Source organism: Triturus cristatus, chromosome 4_1 (assembly GCF_964204655.1).
Source record: "Triturus cristatus chromosome 4_1, aTriCri1.1, whole genome shotgun sequence".
Taxonomy (NCBI): domain Eukaryota; kingdom Metazoa; phylum Chordata; class Amphibia; order Caudata; family Salamandridae; genus Triturus; species Triturus cristatus.
This window is the reverse complement of record NC_140585.1, coordinates 1118319503-1118343334: the sequence shown is the minus strand read 5'-3', so window position 1 is coordinate 1118343334 and position 23832 is coordinate 1118319503. Positions and strand designations below refer to the sequence as shown.

The 23832-nt window shown below is 42.1% G+C and overlaps 1 protein-coding gene and 1 pseudogene across 1 annotated transcript in view; one reads left to right on the top strand and one right to left on the bottom strand.

The window, feature by feature from the left end:
• Window positions 1–23832, top strand: part of CDHR3 (cadherin related family member 3) — a 280029-nt gene that overhangs the window by 5498 nt on the left and 250699 nt on the right. Inside the window, exon 2 of the mRNA XM_085654140.1 lies at window positions 3832–4025. Within this exon, the coding sequence (XP_085510266.1) occupies window positions 3832–4025 (194 nt within the window). The remainder of the gene's footprint in view (window positions 1–3831; window positions 4026–23832) is intronic.
• LOC146856115 (zinc finger MYM-type protein 6-like) lies at window positions 19033–20096 on the bottom strand (annotated as a pseudogene).

Here is a 23832-nt window from a genome sequence, read left to right as displayed (position 1 = left end):
AAGTGGAAAATAAACCCAAGGCCTCAAACACGCTTGCACCGACTCTAACCACTAAGCACTGGGGCTATCAGAACACGACTGGGAGTGGAAGATGGAGGTGTTGAAATGGCTATTCTGCCACTCACTAGTTTGAAAAAGTAAACTTAACTTAAATTATTTCCTTAACTATTAAGAATTGGGTTTGGGTAGCATACACCTTGCACGGAGGCCTTCGCAGACAATGAATCTACCTTCTTATTTTGGTATTTTGATATGGTATTGATGTATTTAAAGTGCAGTTCTACGACGTAGGTTGAGTTTTTCTTACCTGGGTGATTCTTTAAATAGTATTTTGTGCAGTGTGCACAGCGTTTTCAAATCTCTTGGCTGTCTTCTCAGAAGAGACATCTGGTTGTAGGGTTGGTTTAGTCTAACATAACCCAAATGAACCTTTGTCATAAAAATAGGTTTTTCCAAAGAAGTTGGGCCAGTTCAAAGAACTGATTGGACCAAGTCCTAGAAGAAGTTGGAAATCTGCACCCAAAGGTTGACAGCCTTGCATGGGTGCAGATTCCTAAATATTCACAAACGTTTCCACCTGGAAACCTGCAGCAGCCGCAGGTTTCCTGAAGTACTCCTTGAAAAATGTTGTGAATGTTGACGTACATCGTAAGCGGAGCCATTTTGCATGTCTAATTGTACGTAATGTACAATTGCACATAGGAGGACTGAACACCCATCAACGCAGTTCCAGATAGATGCTTGATCTGCTAAGGCCTCAGTGCAAGGAGTGACCCACTCAAAACGTTTGTCTACCACTGGAAAATTAGCTCAGAATGTGCTCTTTCAATGTGCAGTGCTGAAGGCAGAAATAGCAAAGACCAGCTTGCTTCCTATTTCTGCCGTTATTGCAAAGTTTGGAAAATGTAATATTCTGCATTAGATGACGGTAATTCTGCGTGTGGTTACCAGAAACCACATTAAGTTAAAACAAGTGTCATCAAAGCCAACGTGTCTGAGCTGTAAAAGATCAAGCTATTGGCTTTGCCAGTGCTTTTTGCTAATCACATCCAAACGCATCCATCAAGACACGTGCACCCGCATGACCGCCAATCTTGCAATGGGATTTCTATTAAACAAAAAACATTTCAAGGTGGCCACCTAGGCACACGCCTGCGTGTGATGCTTGCATGAGCTCCTGTGATGTCACATGGTGACTATTTTCAATTTACTATTCTACCATGACAGAAGCCATGTTAGAATGGTAGATTAAAATATTTCAAAGTAAAACTCAAGTGTGCTTGAAGCTCAAAACGGCAATTTGCAGCTTCCAGGACCTTGTAACAAAAAAGAATAATAATAAATAATAAAACAATTTAACATGGGGGGCTAGTCAGTCAGGGAGGGGTGCACTGGGGAACTGGAAAGTGATGAGTCAAAAGCCTGGTGCACAGGAGGGACAGAGAAAAAAGCAGGGAACCAGCAAAACAATATAAAAAAAGTCCCCTCAAGTATGTGGTTAGAAGATGCAACTCATCCAATCAGAACACTAATGAGACCGAAATGGTCCTGTGTAGGATAGTCACACAAACAGGGAGGAAAGTCATTTAATCAAAAGCAGTCAACTGAGATAGACAACATAGCCATCCAATCAGGAGCAAGGTGCTGATTGAAAGCTCACTCCAGGCAAAAGTTTTTTATAGCGCAAACTAGACCCGAGACATGGGGTATCAGAGAGCTTTACATGAGCACCAGTTTAGTTACAGATGGACACATTGATTTTTGTTTGGCACGGGGAGATATAGCGCCAGATGTATCAATATAGTTATTTGCGAGGATTCGCAATTAGGGAATCACAAAATGCCATGTATGAAGGTGTATAGTACACCTTTTGCGATTCCCAGGGGGTTGCAAATGACCTACATCATGAATATTAATGAGGTAGGTTGCAATTTGTGACCCTCTAGGAATCGCAAAAATCACAGAGATGGTGACCTACTGAGATAAGCAGACCACCATGTCCGTGATTGCTTTTAAATAAAGCAATCTTTTTTTTGTAAAGCAGCCTGTTTTCCTTAAAAGAAAACGAGATGCTTTACAAAATGAAAAATGAAAAGATCTCTTTTCATTTTTAAAGAGCAGGCAGTGGTCCATGGGACCACTGCCTGCTCTTAAAAATGGTTTTACAAACATTCACAAAGGGGAAGGGGTCCCCACCCCCTTCCCCTTTGCGAATGGGTTACCACCTACTTAAAGTGGGGGGTAACATGCAAATGTTTTGCGACTGCAAATTCGGTCACAAAGCATTCATACATACCGATGCGATTTGGTATTAGGAAGGGATGCCCTAAACACACCCCTTCCTAATACCGAATCGCAAAACCATTTTGCGATTCGGTAACAGTTTCCCGGTTCGCAAAATTAGGTTTGCGGCATCAGAAAAGCAATTTTTGCATTCGCAAACGTGCAAATTCTGCGAATCTGCCCATTTGCAAATGCAAAAATGCTTGATACATCTGCTCCCTGAGTGATTAGCCTAGGATCACAGGATGTTGAGCGTTGTTGCTGCGCCTCAAACCCGTTTTCCCAGCTTTGAGGTCAACCGCTCTAGCTGTAAGGCTACAGTCTCTCCCCAATTATGTATTGGAAACAATAGGTACAGCGACAGACATCTAAAGCTGTTTGTAGCCAAGACCTAAAAATGCAGCTACACGTCCAGTACATGATGTACCACGCCTCAGTTCTCCTTTTTGTATTTTTTCACCAAAATGTACAGACATATCAGAAAGTAATGTTATTGCTGCACTAGGGTATTTCCGGGGCTTTGGGATTTATACCAATATTTTAACTGAGCCCGATTTAAGCAATGGCAGTGAGATTTGTTCAGGCTGCTTGCACCACAGCATGACATCACAATGAAGTGTTCCTCTGAACAATGAAAACACTTCCACAATTGTGTGCTGTATAAATTATAAGCATCATGTGCATTCATGTGTTCTTGATAGCCCAGCTCGTGCCTGAAAGTGCACGACACCCTTCTAAATCAGAAGGTAAGGATTGAAAAACACTGAAAATAACACTGTGGATAAAATGCCCACATCATAATAGACTGCTAAGAAGGTTTGCAAATATTCAGCCCAAGTGTGAGTCATTTTGTTTGTATTGGGGTTCTCTCCCATAGCAGAAAAGCGCTGGCAAGGGATGCTGCGGCACACTCATGGTAAGTGGATGCAGTCAGACATTGTATGCTCTTCTGATGCCCCGGTGCAGGGCCGGCTTTAGGGCAGTGCGACTGGTGCAGCCGCACTGGGCGCTGACCTGTGGATGGGACACTGTGTTTAGCAATATTTTATGACTGGAGAGATGAGGGGCACCTTTGCCCGGTGGTAGTGAGAGAGTCCGAGGAGGTGGTCATGGGGCATGGGGCTGCCAAAAATGATCGTCGCACCGGGCGCCACCAGTACCAAAGCCGGCCCTGCCCCGGTGAAGATACTGAATGAAGTTCCTACTGAGATAAGCACTTGTATTCTGCAATAGTACACTGGAACACCAGGCTGGCTTAACATCCACCCTCTGAGCCGCCATTTTGTAAGCCTGCCAGGAAGTGTGTTGGTATAATACCATGCATGACTATTTATTACCCAACGCTTTGTGAATGTCCTGTGCCTGACACATGAATGTTTATAGCTGGGTTTGTATGCTAGGACCTCCAGGCCCAATCTCTTCCTCACCTTAGGGCTCTAATGATCACAACCTGTCTGTACTTTGCAAGTGCCTGGACAACCACAGGTATAGGAATGATTATAACATAATTCGCAAAGACAGACATCATTTCTGTGTTTTTATTTTCAGGAGGCAGAAGTCTAAAGTTTGTTGGATTGCCCAATACAGTCAATGTTAATGAAAACAGCCCAGCAGGTACTTCAGTTTTCACATTTACTGTGACACCCACAACAGCGGTGCTGACAGCTGGGTTCCCCTTCATCATTAACTCCAATCCACTTACAAAGGCGTTCAGGATTAGTGCTACATCCGGGAAGTATGAGGTAAGTGTTCGAATCAGTATTTACCACCACAGTTCTAAGCATACACAGCTTGGAATTGCTGAAAGTGTTCAAATATGTATGTGTTCTTACTTTAAATTAGGGTTGTCCAGCCCACTATGTCCAAGAGGGTTGTATCAATACCTGATTTCACATTGGATACTTCTCCATACACTATATCCAAATGGAACCCATTGCCAGTGGTTGTCTTGAAAATCTGGCAAGGATCGAAGCTTTTGACTTGAAGGTGTTCACTCCTGGTTTAAACTCACTTTAATAGTAATCCAGCACAAACCCAATATTTCAGACAGGGACGAGCAGTCAAGAATTTCAGGTACTGTGGCCCATACACATACACCCAGTTGTCCCTGTTGCGCTGGTGGTCAAGTTAGCGTTTCCTTCACAGACAATGCATAGTCACAGATCTATACAAAATTTCATTTCATCACTTAAGTCAATTATTCATCTACTTGATCGATGGATCAATTAGTTGATTAATTGAAGTTCAATAGTCATTTCAAATTCGTTGTCAGACACAAATAACCACAACATCTTTGTGAGTTGTTACATTTTATCTAACTTAATGCATGAATTTGAGAATAAACACTTCATGAGAGAGAATACAATCTAACCATCATCTAGCAAATACTCATTTTCAACAAATACATTTGTCGCAAGGAGGGGATAGATGAAGAGACATCAGACAATAGTCATCAATTCAAAATCATTCAGAAAGATAGAAGAAGAGACAAAAGCACAGATCAATTGAATTCTCGAGTTAGCAATAATACCAACCCAAGGGAATAGGAATGAGGAAAACCACCACCCAGGTCTAGGTAGCGGCAAGGGAGTGCCAGGAATCAAGTCTTAGATCAGGATAATGACAGGACTCTCTGCAACCCGACAATCAGCATCGCACCCTCACTCTCCCATCTCCCTTAAAGGCCTCTCTAACGCAACCAGACAGCATCAAGGATACCGACGACAACTGACCCGACCCCACCCCTTAGTCACCAATACTTTATACCCTGTTCGTACATGTCCATCCCACTAAAGTTGCTAATGTGACCCATTCTAGCTATAGGATTGGTTAAAACGAGGGGTGGATGATCATTCCATATTAGATTATGCTTTCTTTACCTACCCCATTGTTCATTTTCGTTTCCCACCTATTCAATATACATCCCTACTCTCTCATGAGGAAATTGTAACAGCATGAGGACAAAGTTAATACATTTGATAAATTCGCAGACTTTCACACAGAAACACAGAAGTTGGCTGCTTGTCAAACATGGTGTCCTTCACCGCATCACACTCTTTCAGCAGGCTCAGCAAGTTTTTCACAATGGCACGTGGTTTGTGCGCGCTACAAGTTTCACTCATCACAGTTTGGTCAACTTTAGAAAACATGGGGACTTGTCCATTTACTAAAAGAACTGAAAACAAACATTTATTAATAACGTGGTAATGAAACGTTCACTGTTAACCACCCTCCTTTACCCAGAGCCAAGTTAGCAGTTATTTCAACAAAGCATAAGTAAAAGCAACTGCAATTAGTGTTACTTAAGCATCACGCGACATGCCTTCTAATATACTATGCGTACAATTTGCCGTGTAAGCCATTCACAACACATTCTACTCGCCATATTATTACATCTTCGGTTATTTACATTTGGTTAAGATTAATTTTCATGCAAATTGCGAAGCGGTTTACCCTCATGTAATGTATAGGTGCACATTAGTATTCTATTTACTTAACATTAGTATATGTTACGGGGGTACTCATGAAGAGCGGGTTTCTTCTTCAAATCACCGCTCCATCAATAGCAACTGGGCTACAGCATGCTGATTTGGATGGAAGTGAACAGCGGTCCCATGCTACAAAATGGTTCCGGAACTCAAAACATGTTTCCATATTAACATATATTTGCCACAGTGCAGTTCAATTTTAACTCAACCATGTATGCCAATTCATCAAAATGCCAGAGGTAGCATAAGCAACATCACATGCCATATTACCCCACCTGATGTCACAGAAAGTGACATCACTTGACCTCTGCACCCCCATGAAATCAAAGGAAGCGACATTGCATGACCTTTCTGGTGCTATCATAGGAAGTGGCGCATCTAACCTTTGGTTACTTACATCACACACAGAGGCTGGAACATTTCTACAGATAGAAAAGAAGTATAGTATAAACAGAAAAAACTTGAAATCATATTGAAAATGCAGCTGTATACATTGTTTCGGGTAGTATCTTGAGATATACAATTAAGATAATGTCGCATTGAATAAGAACCTATCAAATAGTACACAACAATGGAGAATACAGTAGTCAAGTTCTAATCAGCCATTATCAATATCAAATAACTTATAAAATGGGAAGGTGGATGGGTCTATAATGTTTAAAACAAGTTCACGTTATCATTTGGTTTAGAAACTAAGAGTACCATGTAACTAAATCTAAGTCTTAGGACATAGATAACAGTGCTAATTAATGCAGGTCAAGTTCTCCCAGCAACCTTCCTTTCCATGACATGGTATACTGTTAGAAATGGGGGTCTCTAGTTGACAAGGGTTTGCACCTTTGTCCAAGTAGGGACCCATCCTTCAAGTCAGGATAAGGGAGTTACACTCCTACAATAACCTCTGCTCACCCCCTTGGTAGCTTGGCACGAGCAGTCAGGCTTATCTTAGAGGCAGTGTGTAAAGCATTTGCACATAACCAACAGTAATACAATGAAGACACTACAAAAGGACATCACACCAGTTTAGAAAAATATCCAATATTTTTATATATATCAAAAACAAGACCAAAAACTATAAAAATCCACCATGCAGTTCTTAGAAATCTTCAGTAATGAAAATAGACTTGAAATACAGTTCCTTGAAGTCAATAGCTTTGTCCGGGGCTATCACGTCGTCATGAACAACAAATCCAAACAGTTCTGGCTGACAGCGGCGTAGCGGGCCAGCTACGGTTTGGGAAGACCTGCAAAACAGTACCTTTAGAAATGCAGGGCGTTGGCGACCTCTCGATGAGCCCCGAAGATCCAGCGTCCGCAGGCGTCGGCTCCGGAGGTCAGTGCAGAAGTCGTTGGGCCCTTGAAGACACACGCGTTTGCAGATCAAACTCCTCGCAGTTGAAGTCGGGAGCAGCGACAGGCATCTGGCCTTTGGTGCGAAGTGCAGCGGTGCAGGGTGCGGTGTCCTCAGATCGTGGTGCTGGCAGCGACTCGGTGACGGTTGCCCAGCGCTGCGGTGCAAAGTGATGTGGTGCTCGTCGCGGTGCTGGCAGGTCATGGTGCAAGCAGAGGCGTTGTCGTTTAACTGGAGTCGGTGTGGGATGAGGACGGTGCGTCGTGTAACTTACAAGTGGTGCCCTCGAACCATGGTGCAAGCAGTGTCGTCGTCTAGGATACCAAGGCAGCGTCGTGAAGCAAGGTGGTACGAAGTGCGGTGCCCACAGGTAGCGGTGCAAGCAGTGGCTCGGTGGCGTCGTTGATGAGACCAGGGATTGCTGTGCAGCGTGCGGCGGTGCCCTCTGCGGTGCCTTCAGGACACGGAGTCGGCAGCATCGTCGTAGAAGGTGTTGGGTTGCTTTTTCTTCTGTTGCAGCACAAAACACACAGTCCCCAGTGCTGATGGCAGAAGAACTTGAAGTCTTTGCTGTTCCTGAGACTTCTTGAACAGGGGGCAAGCTCTACCTCAAGCCCTTGGAGATACTCACGAAACGGAAGTTGCAGAAAGTTCATTCCAGTCCTTACACTGCCCAAGATAGAAGCAGCCACTGCAGGCCCACACAGCAAAGCACACAGCAAAGTGGTAGTCTCTTCTCACAGCTTCTCCAGCTGTTCATCTTGGCAGTCTTCTTGGTTCCAAAAGAGTTCCAAAGTTCTGGGATCTGGGCCCCAATATTTATACTCCAAATTCCTTTGTCCTCTCAGGCAGAGTGTCTGTGCTTAGCCCAAACCAGTTTGGTCCTCTCTGGCCCAGCTTCCCAGCAGGAGCCAGAGACAGCATTATCCAAGGCAGACTCTCTCAAGCCACTGCACATCCCCAGCCCCTGTCACTCCAAAGCCAGACAGTCAATACACATCCTAGCAGAGGCCACTGGATGGCTAAGCAAGAAAATACCTCCTTTCTAAAAGTGGTATTTTCAAACACAGAATGTAAAAATCACCCTCATTAAAAGATGCATTTGAACATTCTGAGTTCAGGCATACTAAACTTTATCTTCCTAAATGGTCCCAATGGGAAGTTATATTTATAAAATGTTATAAATAAACTCCCATTCAATTCTATGGGACAGAGAGCATTTCAGTAGTGAAAAATGAAATTCACTGTAAGTCACTACCAGGACATGTCACACACATATGGGCATGTCATACGTTTCACATACACTGCACCCTGCCCACAGGGGTAACTTGGGCCTTCCTTAGGGGTGACTCACATGTAAGAAAAGGGAAGGTTAGGGTCTGGCAAGTGGGTGCACTTGCCAGGTCGATATTGCATGTAACAAACTGTGTTCATATTCTGCAGTTGCAGGTCTGAGTTACCTTTGAAGGGCTGCTTGTGTGGGTGGCACAACCAGTGCTGGAAGCATTTGATTTACAGGCCCTGGCACACACGGTGCACTGTACTAGGGACTCACAAGTAAATCAAATAAACAATCATGGAATCACCAATCCATAACAACAATTTACAACAGGAGCACTTGCACTTTACAGCAGTGAGAAAGTGTTCAGAGGCACTAAACCAGTAAAAACAGAGTCAAAACTGGGAGGTCAGAAAGCAAAAAGACAGGGGAAACATGACAAAAGATGCCAAGTCTAACACATGCATACTTCTAAACCTGTGTAGTCATTAAATCTTTCCAGGTTTACTATCATTAATTTCTTCTACATAAAACATGCACTTCACTGGTTCACTAATTGTGTTGCTCAATATCTGCATTAACAATTTAAAGAGTGTTAAGAAAACGTGGGCAGATTTTACTCACATGGACATGTTGATACTGCATTATTGTTAAGAAGCGATTCTGAGAAGGAAGATGGCGTCAGCGTGAGCGGTCGCAGCAGCGGTGCTCTGGGTACTGGGCTGCTCTACTACTCTACCCTACTAGGAAAAATGCTACATACAGCTTAACCAAGCGATCAAGACCTCATCAAGACCCCCGTCGTACACCCTACCTTTATAACTCTACACCTACATCTTTTATATCTCCCTGCGCTTATACATCCAGCAGTCAGTAGTCAGCATCCTGTATCTCCGGGAAAAAATACCGAAGTTTTGAGGAACCGATGCCATTTGAAGTCACTCACCGGGGATTGTGCCAGTTTAACTTTGAGAGTGCTTTCCTTGAGGACACAGTGACACAGTGACACAGTGATTCGACTCGATATATTGTTACCGTCCGGAGCTGCAGGGGAGAAAAAGCAAAAAGCAAAGCAAAAAGCCAAAGCAAAAAGCCAAAAGCTATCGACCCAGAGACCTGTGTTGATTCATTGCCGAACTATGTGCTGAACTATCTGGTGCTCCGTGTAATATCGCCAAGAATATTGAAAAACGTATGGAAATCCCGACTCGATGAAAACGCTAACTGCAGCCGCAAGTTGTTTTACATTTACCTCATACCTGCTTCATATTGCTTTATATTGTTACTGCCACTGGTACTCGTTATTCGGTATTCGGTATTCAGTATAAGGCCCTACCTTGGCTATTACTACTGATTATCGTCTATTGACTGTCTTACTTTTTGAACTGATCTGCATTTGATACTATTGATTACAATAATCGGGCCTCCTCTCAATCACTCAATCTGAGAGCTATCCTCTCAAGCCCCCTCTATACGGCAGGACCCCCACGCTTGCGCGATAGCGCGTTCTGATCCCTTCTCTCCTCTCTCTCCTTTCTCTCCTTCTTGGGGGGGGAAAAAAGACCTTGACGAAGACGAAGACTAAAATCAATTGCCACAGCAAACCTGCTCGTCCGTCCTCCTCTATCCGGGCCGGGCTAGAGTTTCTCCGTCGTCAGCCTCCTTCGTCTCTCAGACGTCATCTGCAGATGGGAGGATAGCGGCTTTATAATCTCATACGTACAGCGTACAGCGTGTTTACAGAGCGCTCCACGTGACCTGTTGCTAGGGAGACGCCAGGGAAACACTCTACTCTGGGGGAAATGAAAGAGGAGCTGAAAGGAAAGAGAAAGTGATTGCAATTATAAGTGTGATGGTGCTTAGGAGTGGAAATAGCATCAAAACTAGATCTGGACTTGCATTTAGAGTAGAAGTTGATACCTGGGACTCTCCTTCTGTTTTATCCGCCACACCTGACTTACATATCTCATTATTTTTATCTGGGATTGGGACTGGGACAGTGATTAATACTGTCTCTATACCTGTATATGGGGCTATACCTCTATCTAGGACACAGGTAAAATCCCAGGTAAAACTCCAAGTGAAATTTCAAAGGGAACTTAGGGGGTACAGATACAAGAGAAAGCTCCAGAGTGGAAACAGGCGGGGTACTTTGACGCCAGCAATATATCCAAATTGGATTGCGACGCCCCCTAAGCCCCTTAAGACCTCAGACATGGAAAAGAACACCGGAGAGAACCAGAGGGATAAGGAGGACAGAGGGGAAAGGCCCACTACGGAAAAAGAAAAGGTAAAAGGAAAAGAACAAAAGGGCCAGAAAACACAAACTGGGATGACAAATAACGCCGCCTTTAACAAGGAAAAGGGGGGCGAAACAGGTGAATCATTACAGGCTGAAGTACTGAATCTACAAGACCTCGAGAATACAGAAACTAAGCGGGTACCTGCCCAACATACAACTAATAGACATAAAGGCCCTGAAACCAGAGGAACTAAAATAAAGGAGAAAGATCTGGCAAAAGATCTGGCAAAAGACTTGGCAAGAGATAAAGCTCAAGAAAAAGGGAAAAGTAAAGATAAGAATATGGAAAAAAACTGGAAAAACAAAGAGAAAAAAATAAACGAAGGGAGAGAGAGAAAGAGAAAGAGAGTGAGAAAGAAAAGGAAAAAGAGGCTGGCAACAGGAAGGAGAAAGGGAAGATAACAGAGGAAGATGCTAAACTGGAACTAATGGCTAAAAAAGCACAGAGACTACAGACGATAAAAAATTTAAAAGCAACCGCAAAAAATACTGGCATAACTGGCATAATTGAATCATCACAACCAAGAATCTCTAATATATTCAGCCCCCTACCTAAGGATCGCCTGAGTGATGCAACAAACAATGGGGAAAATATACAGAAATTAACGCAGATTAGGAACCTGGAGGAAAACATACTCCCAACCAACTTGGAGGAAAGTCTAATTCCAAACACCGGCGAAGGAACTTGGAATGCTGAATTAAATGTGACCCAGGAAGAGACTAGGACATTTATAGAGACAGACACAGCAACATTAAATCAGAGAGAGCAAATGGAACAAATGGATAAAAAAAAAAATACCCCAGGAAATGAAGGAGCTGATCCTTCGTTCCTACTCTCCGAACTTGCAAGAACTACCAGGGGGGGAAGAAGTATATTTAGCTAATCATTCTCCCTCGGACGTAGAGTCTGAATCAGAGTTATATGAAACAGGGATGTCTATCTCTAGTGATTCAAGTCAATCGAGCAGTTTAAGAGAATCCAGTCCAAGTGCACGAAGGGGAGCTGTATCCCTGGAGATTTCTGGATCCAATGACTCAAGATTATCTAGTGAAAACAACGTCAGGAAAAAAAGGAGCGGAGGGAAAAAGAGGTCAAAATACAAAAGAGAACAAATTGTGCTGAAAGAGGAAACTACAGACCCTGGTAATAACACGGACTATGTCAACAGTAGATCTAATCCCTCCCGGAGAAGTCCAAGAATTAAATCATCAGAAGACATATCACGTCAATATCCGGGTGTACCAGGAAACAAAGAAAGACACCAACAAAAAAAAATGACTGAACCCTCATTAAGCCAGGTGCTGTGTTCAATAAAAAACTTCCACGAGGATGTGAAAAAAGAGAGCCAAAAGAATCGCACGGCTATTGAAAAACTACAAGGTGCTGTGAAGAAAGTGGGTAGTATTTGTTCCGAGATCTCTGAAAGAATGGTTAAGGTAGAAACTCGTACCGAGAATCTTGAGACCGATGTCATGACACTTCAAAAAAAGGAAACTGAACAAGATGGCATAATAAGGGATCTTATGGCCAAAGTCGAGGATCATGAAAACAGATCCAGAAGAAATAACCTAAGGTTGCTTGGAATCCCGGAGAATTTTGAAGGAAGCGATGCTAGAGGGGCAATGATTAACCTACTCAAATCATCATTTCCAGAACTGGCAGCCTGGGATATGGAAAGGGAAATTCAGCGGGCTCACCGTTTTCCCTTAATGTTATCAAAAAATTTTAACAAGCAAAATCAATATCCTAGGGCAATGCTGGTTTATTTTGGGAATTTTATCCTCCGGGAAAAAATCTACGACCTTGCAAGACCGACCACCCAAAGAGAGTATAAGGGGTTCAAATTCTTCGCCAGACCAGACTTCGCTCACGCAACTGTGGAGCGAAGATGGAAAATGCGTCAGCTATTTGGACCATTTGAAAAAATTGGAGCAAAAGTATTCCTGCAAAATCCGGCACGCCTGAAAATTATCTTTAAAGGTGCAACAAGAAGCTTTAATAGTGAAATACTGGCGGAAGATTATCTTCGGGAAATCACAGAGACAGCCTCTGGAAATCCAGGGAGGAAAACTAAATTAGATATATGATTCATAGTAAAGTGAATATATCGGACTAATTACCTATTGTAATTTGAATTTAAGAGTAAGAATAACATTTTGAAACATGGACTATTGGCGGAATGACTGAACGGATTGGGGGAAAATTTAAATGTTTAGAAAAATTTGAGTTTGGGTCATCTATAAAAGATAAAGGTTTTATTTACATTAAACTAGCCTAGATCGCAGGGCCCGCCTGCGCAGATGTTGCACCCCTGGTCCAGACAGGTCCAGGTAACCTTCAAAAGTGGTGGTGGGTGGGGGGGGGAAAGGGAGGGGGGAAGGGTGGACAGGATAGACACAAAGGACAGCAGATCAATGCTAAAAAGGGAAAGGAAAATACTTACAGGGATCACAGAAAACCAGAATGTCGGGGATATAACATATGGCAACTTCGTACTAGTACTATGGCGGTGATAAAAATACTATCTTTGAATATTTGTGGCCTGAACGACCTTAAGAAAAGGCAAATGGTTTCAATAGGGCTACAGAATTGGGGAGCTAATGTAGTATGCATGCAGGAGACGCATATTGAAGGGTCCCAAAGCCAGTTGTTAAATACACTAGGGTACAAATTGATGTGTGCTACTACACAAGGTGTTAAAACTCGGGGGGTTGCAATTTTGGCTAAAGGGAGTGGATTGGTGTTTAATAACTCCAAAACTGATAAATTTGGCCGCTGGGCTATCACTGAATGCAGCTATCAAATAGGGCAAAAAATGACAATTTGAGCTATTTATGGGAGTAACACAGACGACCCCGTGGTGTTCGATGAAGTTTCTAATGAATTGTCACACTGGCCCCCTCCGATTTTTCTTTGTGGGGACTTCAATATAAACCTTCCTACCAACTGGTCCTTGAATGATGACTGGGCATATAAAGGACGTAAACCTAAGGTATTTCGTTCTCTTAAAGATCTGTGTCTTACACATGGTCTTGTAGATAGCTGGCAGACTTCAAACACTAATATTGGTGATCTTGGTTATACCTTTTATTCAAATCCTCACCGTACGCATGCCAGAATTGATTATATTCTACTCTCAAATTCATTAATTAGGAATTCCCAAATTGTTAAATTACCCCGAGTACTATCTGATCATAATCCTCTTTTCTACACATTGACTATTAGGCAAACTAAAATAGAGTCTACTCTGTGGTCATTTGAAAAAGCTTTACTGAATGACCCTCAGTACTGTCTTCATATGAAAGACTGGATACCCAAGTTTCTAGTAGAAAATATTAATAGTACCTCAATAGAGGTTGTCTGGGACACACTGAAAGCAGGGATCCGGGGGGAGACTATGTCATATTCACTTAGAGCAAACAGACGAGAGAAAGAAGAGTTACGGAGGTTACAGGATGAGCTTATGCTAGCAGAAGCAGCACTCATCAGTAACACTAGCAATACAGATACAATTGGGGATATTTCCAGTACCTTAGCTCAAGTAGCAGTAGCCAAGGCAGCAATCACTAATATATTCTCAGATAAGGCAATACGGAAAGCCACGGCACAAACAGAATTAATATACGAAGTTAATGAGCAAGTGGGCCATCATTTGGCGATGCGATTGCGTCAACAGGTCAATGCTAATTTAATAATGGAGATTGTAGATCCAGTGGAAGGTCAGTTAAAAGACCCAGAGCTGATCAAGCAAGCATTCTGGAGGCTCTATAAAGAATTATATACTGACAATAATAATAGAGACACCACAGAAATAGAAAAGTATTTAGAGAATTGTGAAGTTGTAAAGCTTGAGGAAAACATACAGCTGGCTCTAGAAGAAACTCCGAATATGGAAGAGGTACTGACCGCAGTCAAGAGTCTCCCTAAAGGAAAGGCAACAGGTCTAGACAGTATCCCTTCAGAGTTCTATGACATATTTTAGATGAAATTAAATACATCTTCAGGGACTTGATCATTTATATCTTCTCCGGAGGGGAACCCCCAAGTTCTTGGTTCAGGGCCAAAATTGTGATTTTTGCCAAAAAAGGGAAACCTCCAGAACATTTAGGATCATATCGTCCAATAACTCTTATAAATGCTGACTCTAAAATATATTCTAAAATCTTGGCAAATCGAATTGCACCTGCAATACATAATGTTATTGTCAAAAGTCAGCACAGTTTTGTTCCTGGAAGATCAACGATAAATCATATCCAGAGGGTTATTACACTTATGGACGGAACAGAAATTACAGGAAATCCTATGGCTTTAATCCTTTTGGACGCAGAGAAGGCCTTTGATAGGGTCTCCTGGCAGTTTCTCTGGAAGACAATGGAGATGGTGGGATTTCGAATAAAGATTATTCAGGCGATACAAAAAATGTATAATAACCCTAGGGCTGTTGTATCTGTCAATGGAAGCCTGACTAAGGAAATCGCTGTCTCTAGGGGTACTCGTCAGGGATGCCCTTGTTTTGCCATTGCTTTTCGCAATATATATAGATCCTTTCATTCGGTACCTGGAGAAAAACAATCATATAACTCCTATTATTTTACAGGGATATACAACAAAAACATTAGCATATGCTGATGATATTGCTATAGTTACTACCGATCCTATAACAGCAATATTGAACATTGAGGCCGAGGCTAGAGAATTTGGGCGGGTATCAGGATATGCGCTAAATCAAGGAAAGACACAAATTGTTTTAAATCAAAAAATTGTGATGGATGATCCTAGAGTGGTGAAGGGAGCAACATATCTGGGTGTTACAATCTCTTCCAAATTAGAGGATGTTGTGGAGATAAATCTTAAGCCAATGCTGAACATGATGCAAAAAGATCTACGACGACTAGACAATCTCCACCTGTCCATTATTGGAAGAGCAAACGCAATTAAAATGGTGTATTTTCCCAAGATACTATATCTATTTAGGACAGTTTGTCTAGAGTTTTCAAACCAATGGTTTACAGCAATAGAACGTATCTTTTCTAGATTCATATGGTCATATGCTCAACCTCGTCGTGCATATAAATATCTTACCCTCCCTAAAGACAGAGCGGGGTTAGCACTTCCCAATTTAAAGAGATACTACTGGTCATGCGTACTACTTTACAGCAAGGAATTATTACAAGGGGGGAATAATACAGAGATACATACCGCTTCAATCTTTCATTTACTTGTTGGGAATTCCTGCTATGGCTACTTTTGGAGGCACTTACATGACAGCTACCATAAAAAGGTCAAATTCAAGACTCTTGATAGCTGCTTCAAGGTATGGAAGGCGGTTAAAAAAGTGCTAGGAATAAGACGATTCTCATATTACACTACAGTTTTAAATAACCCAAATCTCCCAACAATTATCTTTAAAGATAATTGCGTTTATAAATGGCATAATCTAGGAATTATCCAATTAGGTGATTTTTATACTAATTTGGGGGTTAAATCCTTTGAAGTTTTGAAGGAAGAATTTGGTTTAGACTGGCGGGATTTTTTTAAATATCTCCAGATTAGAGACTTTTTAACGCACAAATCTGGAGTAAGAACACTCTGGGAAAAATCTATGATAATAGAGACCATTATACATCCTAAAAAGCACTCGATTGGTGGAGTTTATGAGCTATTGTTGGACAAGTTCCCTGATGATTTAGACAAAACGTCTATAAGGTGTCAAAGCAAACTTGAGATCTCCAAAGAAGAATTTTTACATTCTTATCAGCTAGCACAAACCATTCTTATCTCTACCAAACTTCAGGCACAATTTTATAAAACTTGTTTCTTTCTCTATTATACACCTGATAAGATCGCAAAATGGGGAACTGGTAAAGGGACCTGCTGCCCGAGATGCAATCTATTTAAAGCAGACCCCATCCATATCTTTGCCTCTTGCCCAGTGCTAGTGCCTCTGATCCAAGACATAGAGAAGTTCTTAACCTCTGCTCTTCACAGAAAGGTTGTCTTGTCACCAGCGGCACTGGTAATTGGGCTGGAAGACTCAGATAATCCTGAGAATGGTCATGATTTTATATTTGCTGCCATGGCTGTTTGTCGATTATGTCTAGCCTCGGCCTGGTTGGATCCGCTACCACCCACATTTAACAATGGCTAGCCAGGCTTTTAGCAGTACATAACATTGAGACAGCCATATATAAACGGAAAGGTAGAAGAAGACGCGAAAGGGGCTTGAAAATATGGACTCCACTTACACTCTGGCGAGACTTACAAATTTGATTTATTATCATTGCTGTCATGGATCTTTTTTTCTCTTTCTTTTTATTGTTTTAATTGTTTTTTTAGTGAAGCATGGTATATATATATATTTTGTATATTTTTTTCCCTTAATGTTTATTTAAAAATGATAATCATAATGCAATGTTCATGATATTAATGTACAATATGTTTACCTGTCCTGGGGGGGGGGGGGAGTAAACAGATATAAAAATTAATAAAAATATTAAAAAAAAAAAAAAAAAAAGAAGTGATGCTGCTGGTCAGCTTCCTTGAAAAGAAGAAAGCGCTGACTGGGCATATAGAAAGAGGCCAAGAGTTCACAAGGCCCATATCTAGAAGTGTATCTGCTGGTATGAGCAGCAGCTGGTTCTAGTGATGGTTGGGGCATCCTCCAATGTAGAGACTGACTTGGGGGTAAGTTGAGGCTCCGTCAATATGATATCCAGAGCAGGCCGGCAGTGCCACAGATATGGTATGCAGATCTCTGAAAAGGATACTGGCTGGTAAAAAGAATTATGGCTGGGCTTATAGTTGCCAGTCTTGATGAGAGAACAAATAGGCGGACAGCAAGTGCTTGGCTACAGGAAATCAAGGTGGCTTATTGTGCTGCTTTGTAATACTGTTTCCATATTTCTACACATGACAAGCTGAGGTGATGGGGCTGTATATCCACTGTGACAGAAAGAAACGAAATGGGCAGCAAGTTGATGTTTTGCCAATAGTGCTTAGAAGCGTGGTGGCTGCTCTCTTCTTGCCCCTGCATAGGCTACTGACTTCTGTGATCACTGGCAGATTTCTTTAGGTGGCATAGGCCTCAAGGGGAATAGACTGATGGAGGAGTAACTGTGGTTTCTCTGCCCATCAGGAGAAGGCCGATGCTGCATGGATGCTCGGTAGATGCTGTTGTTTTGCTTCTACAGAGGATATCACTGGCTAATGTTTTCGGGCAGCAAATGGTTCAAGGTCAAATCAGATTGCTTTCCTAGCCATATGGAGGAGGTGGATATGCTTGGCAGCCTCGTAACTAATGTCTTTGTGCCCCTGCATAGGTTACTGACTTCTGCAATCACCGTCAGATATCTTCCGGCGGTATATGCCTCTTGGTGAGAAGAGGCGACTGACAGCGAAATAGCTGTTGCTTGCTTAGCCATCAGATGGCCAATACTGTTTGGCAGCATGACAGCTTATGTCTTCTTGACCCTGCACAGGGTACTGGCTCCTGAGATTTTACTGGCAGATATCTTCAGGTGGCATAGGCAAACTGTTGTTTGCCGGCCATCAGGGGAAGGCAGATACTGCATAGTTGCGTAGTTGCAGCTGTCTTCGTGCTCCTGCATAGGCTATTGGCTTCTGTGATCACTGGGAGATTTCATCAGGTGTTATAGGCCTCAAGGGGAATAGAGACTGATTAAAGAGTGACTGTTGTTTGCCTGACAAAGTGTGAGGCTGCTTCTCTGCTTCTCTGGGGCTGCTTCTGTGAATGAGGGAAAGGACCAGCTCATTTTTAAGAAGATACCTCCGGTGGCGCATGTCAGCAAATCTGTTGATGGCCTCATTCAAATGAAGCTGCTTAACCTCATTAGGTTCACTAGCATTCATCATTAAATCACTTAGTCTCTTGTCTCCATAGTTATTGCGCAAATCATTTTTTACCCTTTTCATACAGGAGAAGAATCTCTCATTTGTAGCAGTAGTTATAGGTAATGTAAGAACTAGATGTAAAAGATCCAAAACCTGAGGAAATGCTCCTGGTAGATACATGAGATACAGCCTGACAGAGTGAATACCCAGTCCATTCTCACATTCTTATCTGAAAGATAAGATTTTGCAGTTTCCAGTTTGGATTGTAGAAGACTTTGGCCTACTAAAGCCCCTGGACATTTGTCAACAATAACTAGTGCTGAGGAAGAGTCCAAAATATTTTTAGCTTTTTCGATTGAACATTCTGATAGCAGACATGAAACCTATGTTGTCTGTAAATGGAGTATCAAACTCATTTATTAATATATTCAAAGTAGAGCAATAAACTTCCTGCTTTAATAGCTCAGACAGTGGAGCTCAGCTTTCAAAAACATCAAAATGGCTGGATCTTTTCCCTACAGAGGTACTGACAAAATAGTCTGTACGTTTGTTACTCAATTTATGGTGTCTCAAGGTAGAGCCCTTGGATTGGATTGTTCTTGAATCTCAATTCCACACGAATCTGCTAAGTCCTTAGCCTGACTTAACAAATTGGTCCATTGATTGTCTTGACGGAGTTTCACTAAATCACTTCTTGTTGACTTAATTAGATCACATGTTCTCGACAAGTCAAGGTCGTTTCTCTGTAGTACTTCGGATAGACTGTGAATCTTTCTGAGAATGAGTTCCATACACTGCAATGTAAGAAAGAAACCACAGTTTTCAATGTTCTTAAGAATTCCTTTGGCTTCTGAACTAGCCTCTTTGTCGCATCTGTACTTTTCTAACATAGGAGTACCAATAAAACCACCTCGTACCTGCAAGCCTTTCTAGCTCCATTACATACAGATTACTCTCTTTCTGAGCATTCACAAAGAGCTCATGCCTTGATGAACTTTGAGAAAGAAAAACATAAACAATTTGCAATGTTGAAAAAGAAATGTTTTACTGGTTGTATGTTAGCTGCTTTTTGCACAAACGCAAGGTTTAGTCAAAGGGCATGGCAGTGTATTTAAATTGCTTGTGATCTCTCTTATTTTTATTTGGACACCATGAAAACAACCACTCATAACAGATGCTCCATCATAGCACTGTGCAACACATTTCTTCCAGTCAAGTCCAGCTTTCTGTCCTGCTTCAACAATGGCTGTGGCAAGGCTGGAGGCATCTAACTTCTCCATATGGTAACACCCTTGTGCATTCTCCTGAGCATTTCCATCACCACCAACAAAGCGGATAATAAAACACAGCTGCTCTTTATGTGAGACATCTTTGGTTTCATCAACCATTGCCACAAAATATTCTGTCACTTTTTTGACAATACGCTCACGGACAAGCCTTTCCACCACAGATATCATGTTATGTTGGTAATCAGCAGTGGTATAGGGCCCGCACCTTCTGGACAATTTTGCTTTTAACCTCTCATCTTTATAAGAAATCATCTCTAACAATTCAATGACATTTTCCCTATTGTGAGAATGCTCAGTTTTATCTGTGTCACGGAATGCAAGTCCTTGATGGCCTAAGAAACATACTACCTTAAGCTGCTGCTCCACATGTTGTCTATTCTCCTCAATTTCCTGCTCTTCACCTCTTACTAGTATGGAAGAAACTGATTGTAGGCTGATCTAATCTTTTGAAGTTGGTCCAAGCAATACGTGATTGTTTATGCTTCTCTGACTGTGAATGTTTGGACAAAGAACGAGTAAGCTTTTCCCACTTACTTAAGGCAGTATCAATGAATGCAACATTGCCAGGTTCATATCCTCCTCCTCCCACAGTACCAGCGCTAAAATGCCTGCATAAACAGCACCTTTAAGGACTGAATACTCTACCCATGATGGGTTTTGTAATTTCCATTAAACCTACGGCATGCAGTTAAGGGGAACTTTGAAGTGTTGGTTGCACCGGGTCACTATAATGATTCAGTGACATGTCGTCTGCCAAGAACTCACTTGCCTTGTGGGATTTTGATGTTGGTATCTGATTTAGTTTCTGTGATTTGAAGTGCTTCTATTATGTCACTCCCCAAAAAAGAGCTGGCTGTATTGTCATCACAGGATGATGAACAGTCAGCAAGGGCAGCCAAGGAAGTATTGTTGCCTAAACTGCCAACATAAGAAGAAAAATCTTTAACCTCAGTATGAAATGAATACTCAGCATGTGAAGACATATCAGTAATGTTAACAATGGCAGACTATCATCGGCACAGGGAAACGCAGCTGCAATGGGATATTATAACAATGTGAGCATATGCATTCACTGCTAGACAGAGCAGCATCAGACAACCCTTTTGTTCTATTGCCTCCATTAGAACCTGTAGGATGATCTCTGTTACTCCTTTTCTGGTGATCAAATCCAATATTGATCAAAGTTTTGAATCTTTGGGTTTTCTAATAGGGAAAGACATATTTTCCTTTGACGCTTGTTTGCAGCTGACCTCAACAGCCATTTTGTTAATAAACAGTATACAAGAGTTGTTTTATTCCATATATTAGTTTCTGTATGTTAACACTGTATAGTATTGTGTACACAACTATGAGAATCAACCTTTATTACAATAAATCAAATCACTATTCACCTACCTCGAGAGGGATAAATTACAGAAATGAGCTCAGCTATAGAAAATGCCTTGGAAGAGCTTGCAGTGGTAGGGATGGAGTGTTTGAGGATGATGATTTGATTATGATGGACATCTTACTTTACGTTACAAAACCCCTAGCAATTCACAATCTCATAATTCCAGTGTATCATATATCCATGCCATTACTGGGCTGTTTGAGCCACTATTGGGGTCAAGTGTGAGAAACAGTGCAATGACAACTACACAGGGATTTTGTTATGTTTTAGGGTTTCGCTTTATAGGAGGTCAACAGAAAGAAATACACATCTAAATATTATTGGTTAATTGCAGTGTGTGAAAGTGGAGAATCTGGGGTCAATCCCGGCTCTCATACTTGATCAAACGGTGTGATCATAGGCAAATAATTTATTTCACCGAGCAAGTCGCCTTTTTGTTCATTTTCACTTTGAGAACACCTGGTTAACCATACACCTTTAACACACTAAACATTCTCTGGCACCAATGGCACTTCAACTTTCTCTTCTTCCAACACCCAATGCGCTAATACAATAGAAGACAACAGAAGCAGCATCACACCACCTTCATTCAACCACCACAGTACCAAGGTGCATGGGTGTGGTGTGGGGTGGGGATGATTTGATAACATCTCTGAGTTGCTTATGGTTGGGAATTAACCTGGCTTGGTTCATGAGTCTGCTTACCACAGAAACTGTTGCAGCCCTAACCTTCAACCTGCCTGCGCCTATACAACACGCACACCTCTGCAGCGCAGCCTTAGCCATTACCTTAAAGGCGGACAAGACAACAAATTCACCGGTAGAGAGGAGCCAAGAATCAGGTCTGGCTATCAGAGCCCATGCATGAGCCGAGCCTTGAAAATATTTGGCCTGAAAATCATGCATCACACATCATGTTAAACTAAGACAGTAGCTTTAAAATTTCAAAAACTGTGTTTATTTTACATGTGGAAGCATTTGACCTTAGAACATCAGATTATTTGAAAAGTATTAATAAAAGTGAGTTTTTAAACATGAACTGAGAGGCTCCTACACCCCTGCCGACAATGGCACCAGTTAACTAAGAGCAAAGTTAGCTGTCATGTGCATCCTATATGTGGCTGAGATTCCAACTATGCTTGGAGCAACATTGTAATGTGTTCGATCAGAACATGTTTTTGTACAGGGCACATCCAGAACCCTTGAATTTGAAGGTGCTGTCATATGGGACAATGACCATGAAGGTGGCTTGGTGAAGTATGGCTTAGAATTGCGCAATTTTGTCACGCAGGGAGGCCGGGATTCTTCCCCAATTTTTCAGTTTCACACTGTGCAATTTAGCAACTAGATGGGTATCTCTTTCGGACATCAAACGTTAATGTTTTTTCCTTAATGCTTTGAGGAGGAGATTACAGCATGATTGAGCAGCAGAATCTGCATTTTTTTTGTCCGTTTTAGATAGCGTGAACTTTGCCCAAAGACATAAGAGCGCTTCACAGCAGACATAGAGTTCAACGTTACAGTTTTTTGTATTTTTTTCCACCCAGGAAGATTTGCTCGGATTCACAATCGATAATGGCGATTTGTTACTTCTATGTGTGCTGCATTTTGCAGGACACAGAGAAGTAGCAAATATTCATTATTTAATGATTGAAGGTGTGCCTTCCTGCACATAAACAATCATTAACCCCTTCCACGCGGGGGTAATTCCCCCGTGGCGCTGGGGGGGCGGCGGCGGTGGCGCTGTGCTCGTGACAAGCCCAGCACGTCATGAGGCACAGTGGAGCTGTGCTCATGACGAGCTGAGCTCGTCACGACCCCGCCCACTGATTGATTCTCCCGCACAGGCGGGGAATCAATCGCGCGTGGGCGGGCCGCGACGGTTATGACGAGCCCAGCTCATCATGAGCACCAAAGCTGTTATAGGCATTTTACTCTTTCCAGAAGCAACAAGACTTGATTACTCAAGAGAGTATGGTCATTAAAACCTAGGCCTACAATTTACAAGCTCAAATTTTGAAAGTCAAAATCTATCACTAGGCTCTGTGCTCCACAAAACAAGGCACTCATAGCGTCACTAGTACTTATGCTCATTAAAAACACCTTCTATGGAGGCTCTAGGAAGCGCCTATTATTTTCACGTGCTTTAAAGTGACATACCGCAATGCCCATCGGAGTTCTGATACTGTGCCATTCAACATCAAGGCGCCACGGTGCATAGGAGACCGACGGTAAGTATTACTAAATAAGTAGAAATGGACTGTACATGTTCCTGTGTGCAAAAAAAAAAAAAAAGTGCAAATTTCTACTTCGCCTAGTGAACATATCAAGTAAGTTATCACAATCAATGGAGCTAGCAAGTGACCCATAGGCTTAGAACCAAGAAGCCTGGGTTCAGGAAGCACTCATCTATATAGGTGACCTAAGCTGTCTCCTATAGCACAAAGGTATATGGTGCTCTAAATTAGAGAAAACCTAAATGAAATAGTAAATTTAAAAAAACATTCTAGGGGCAGCACTCACATGGTTTTCCGTGCACATGTTGCTCACAGCTAATCAAAGGATATAGTGCCTCTGCCTGAGTCTAGAGGCCAGTTC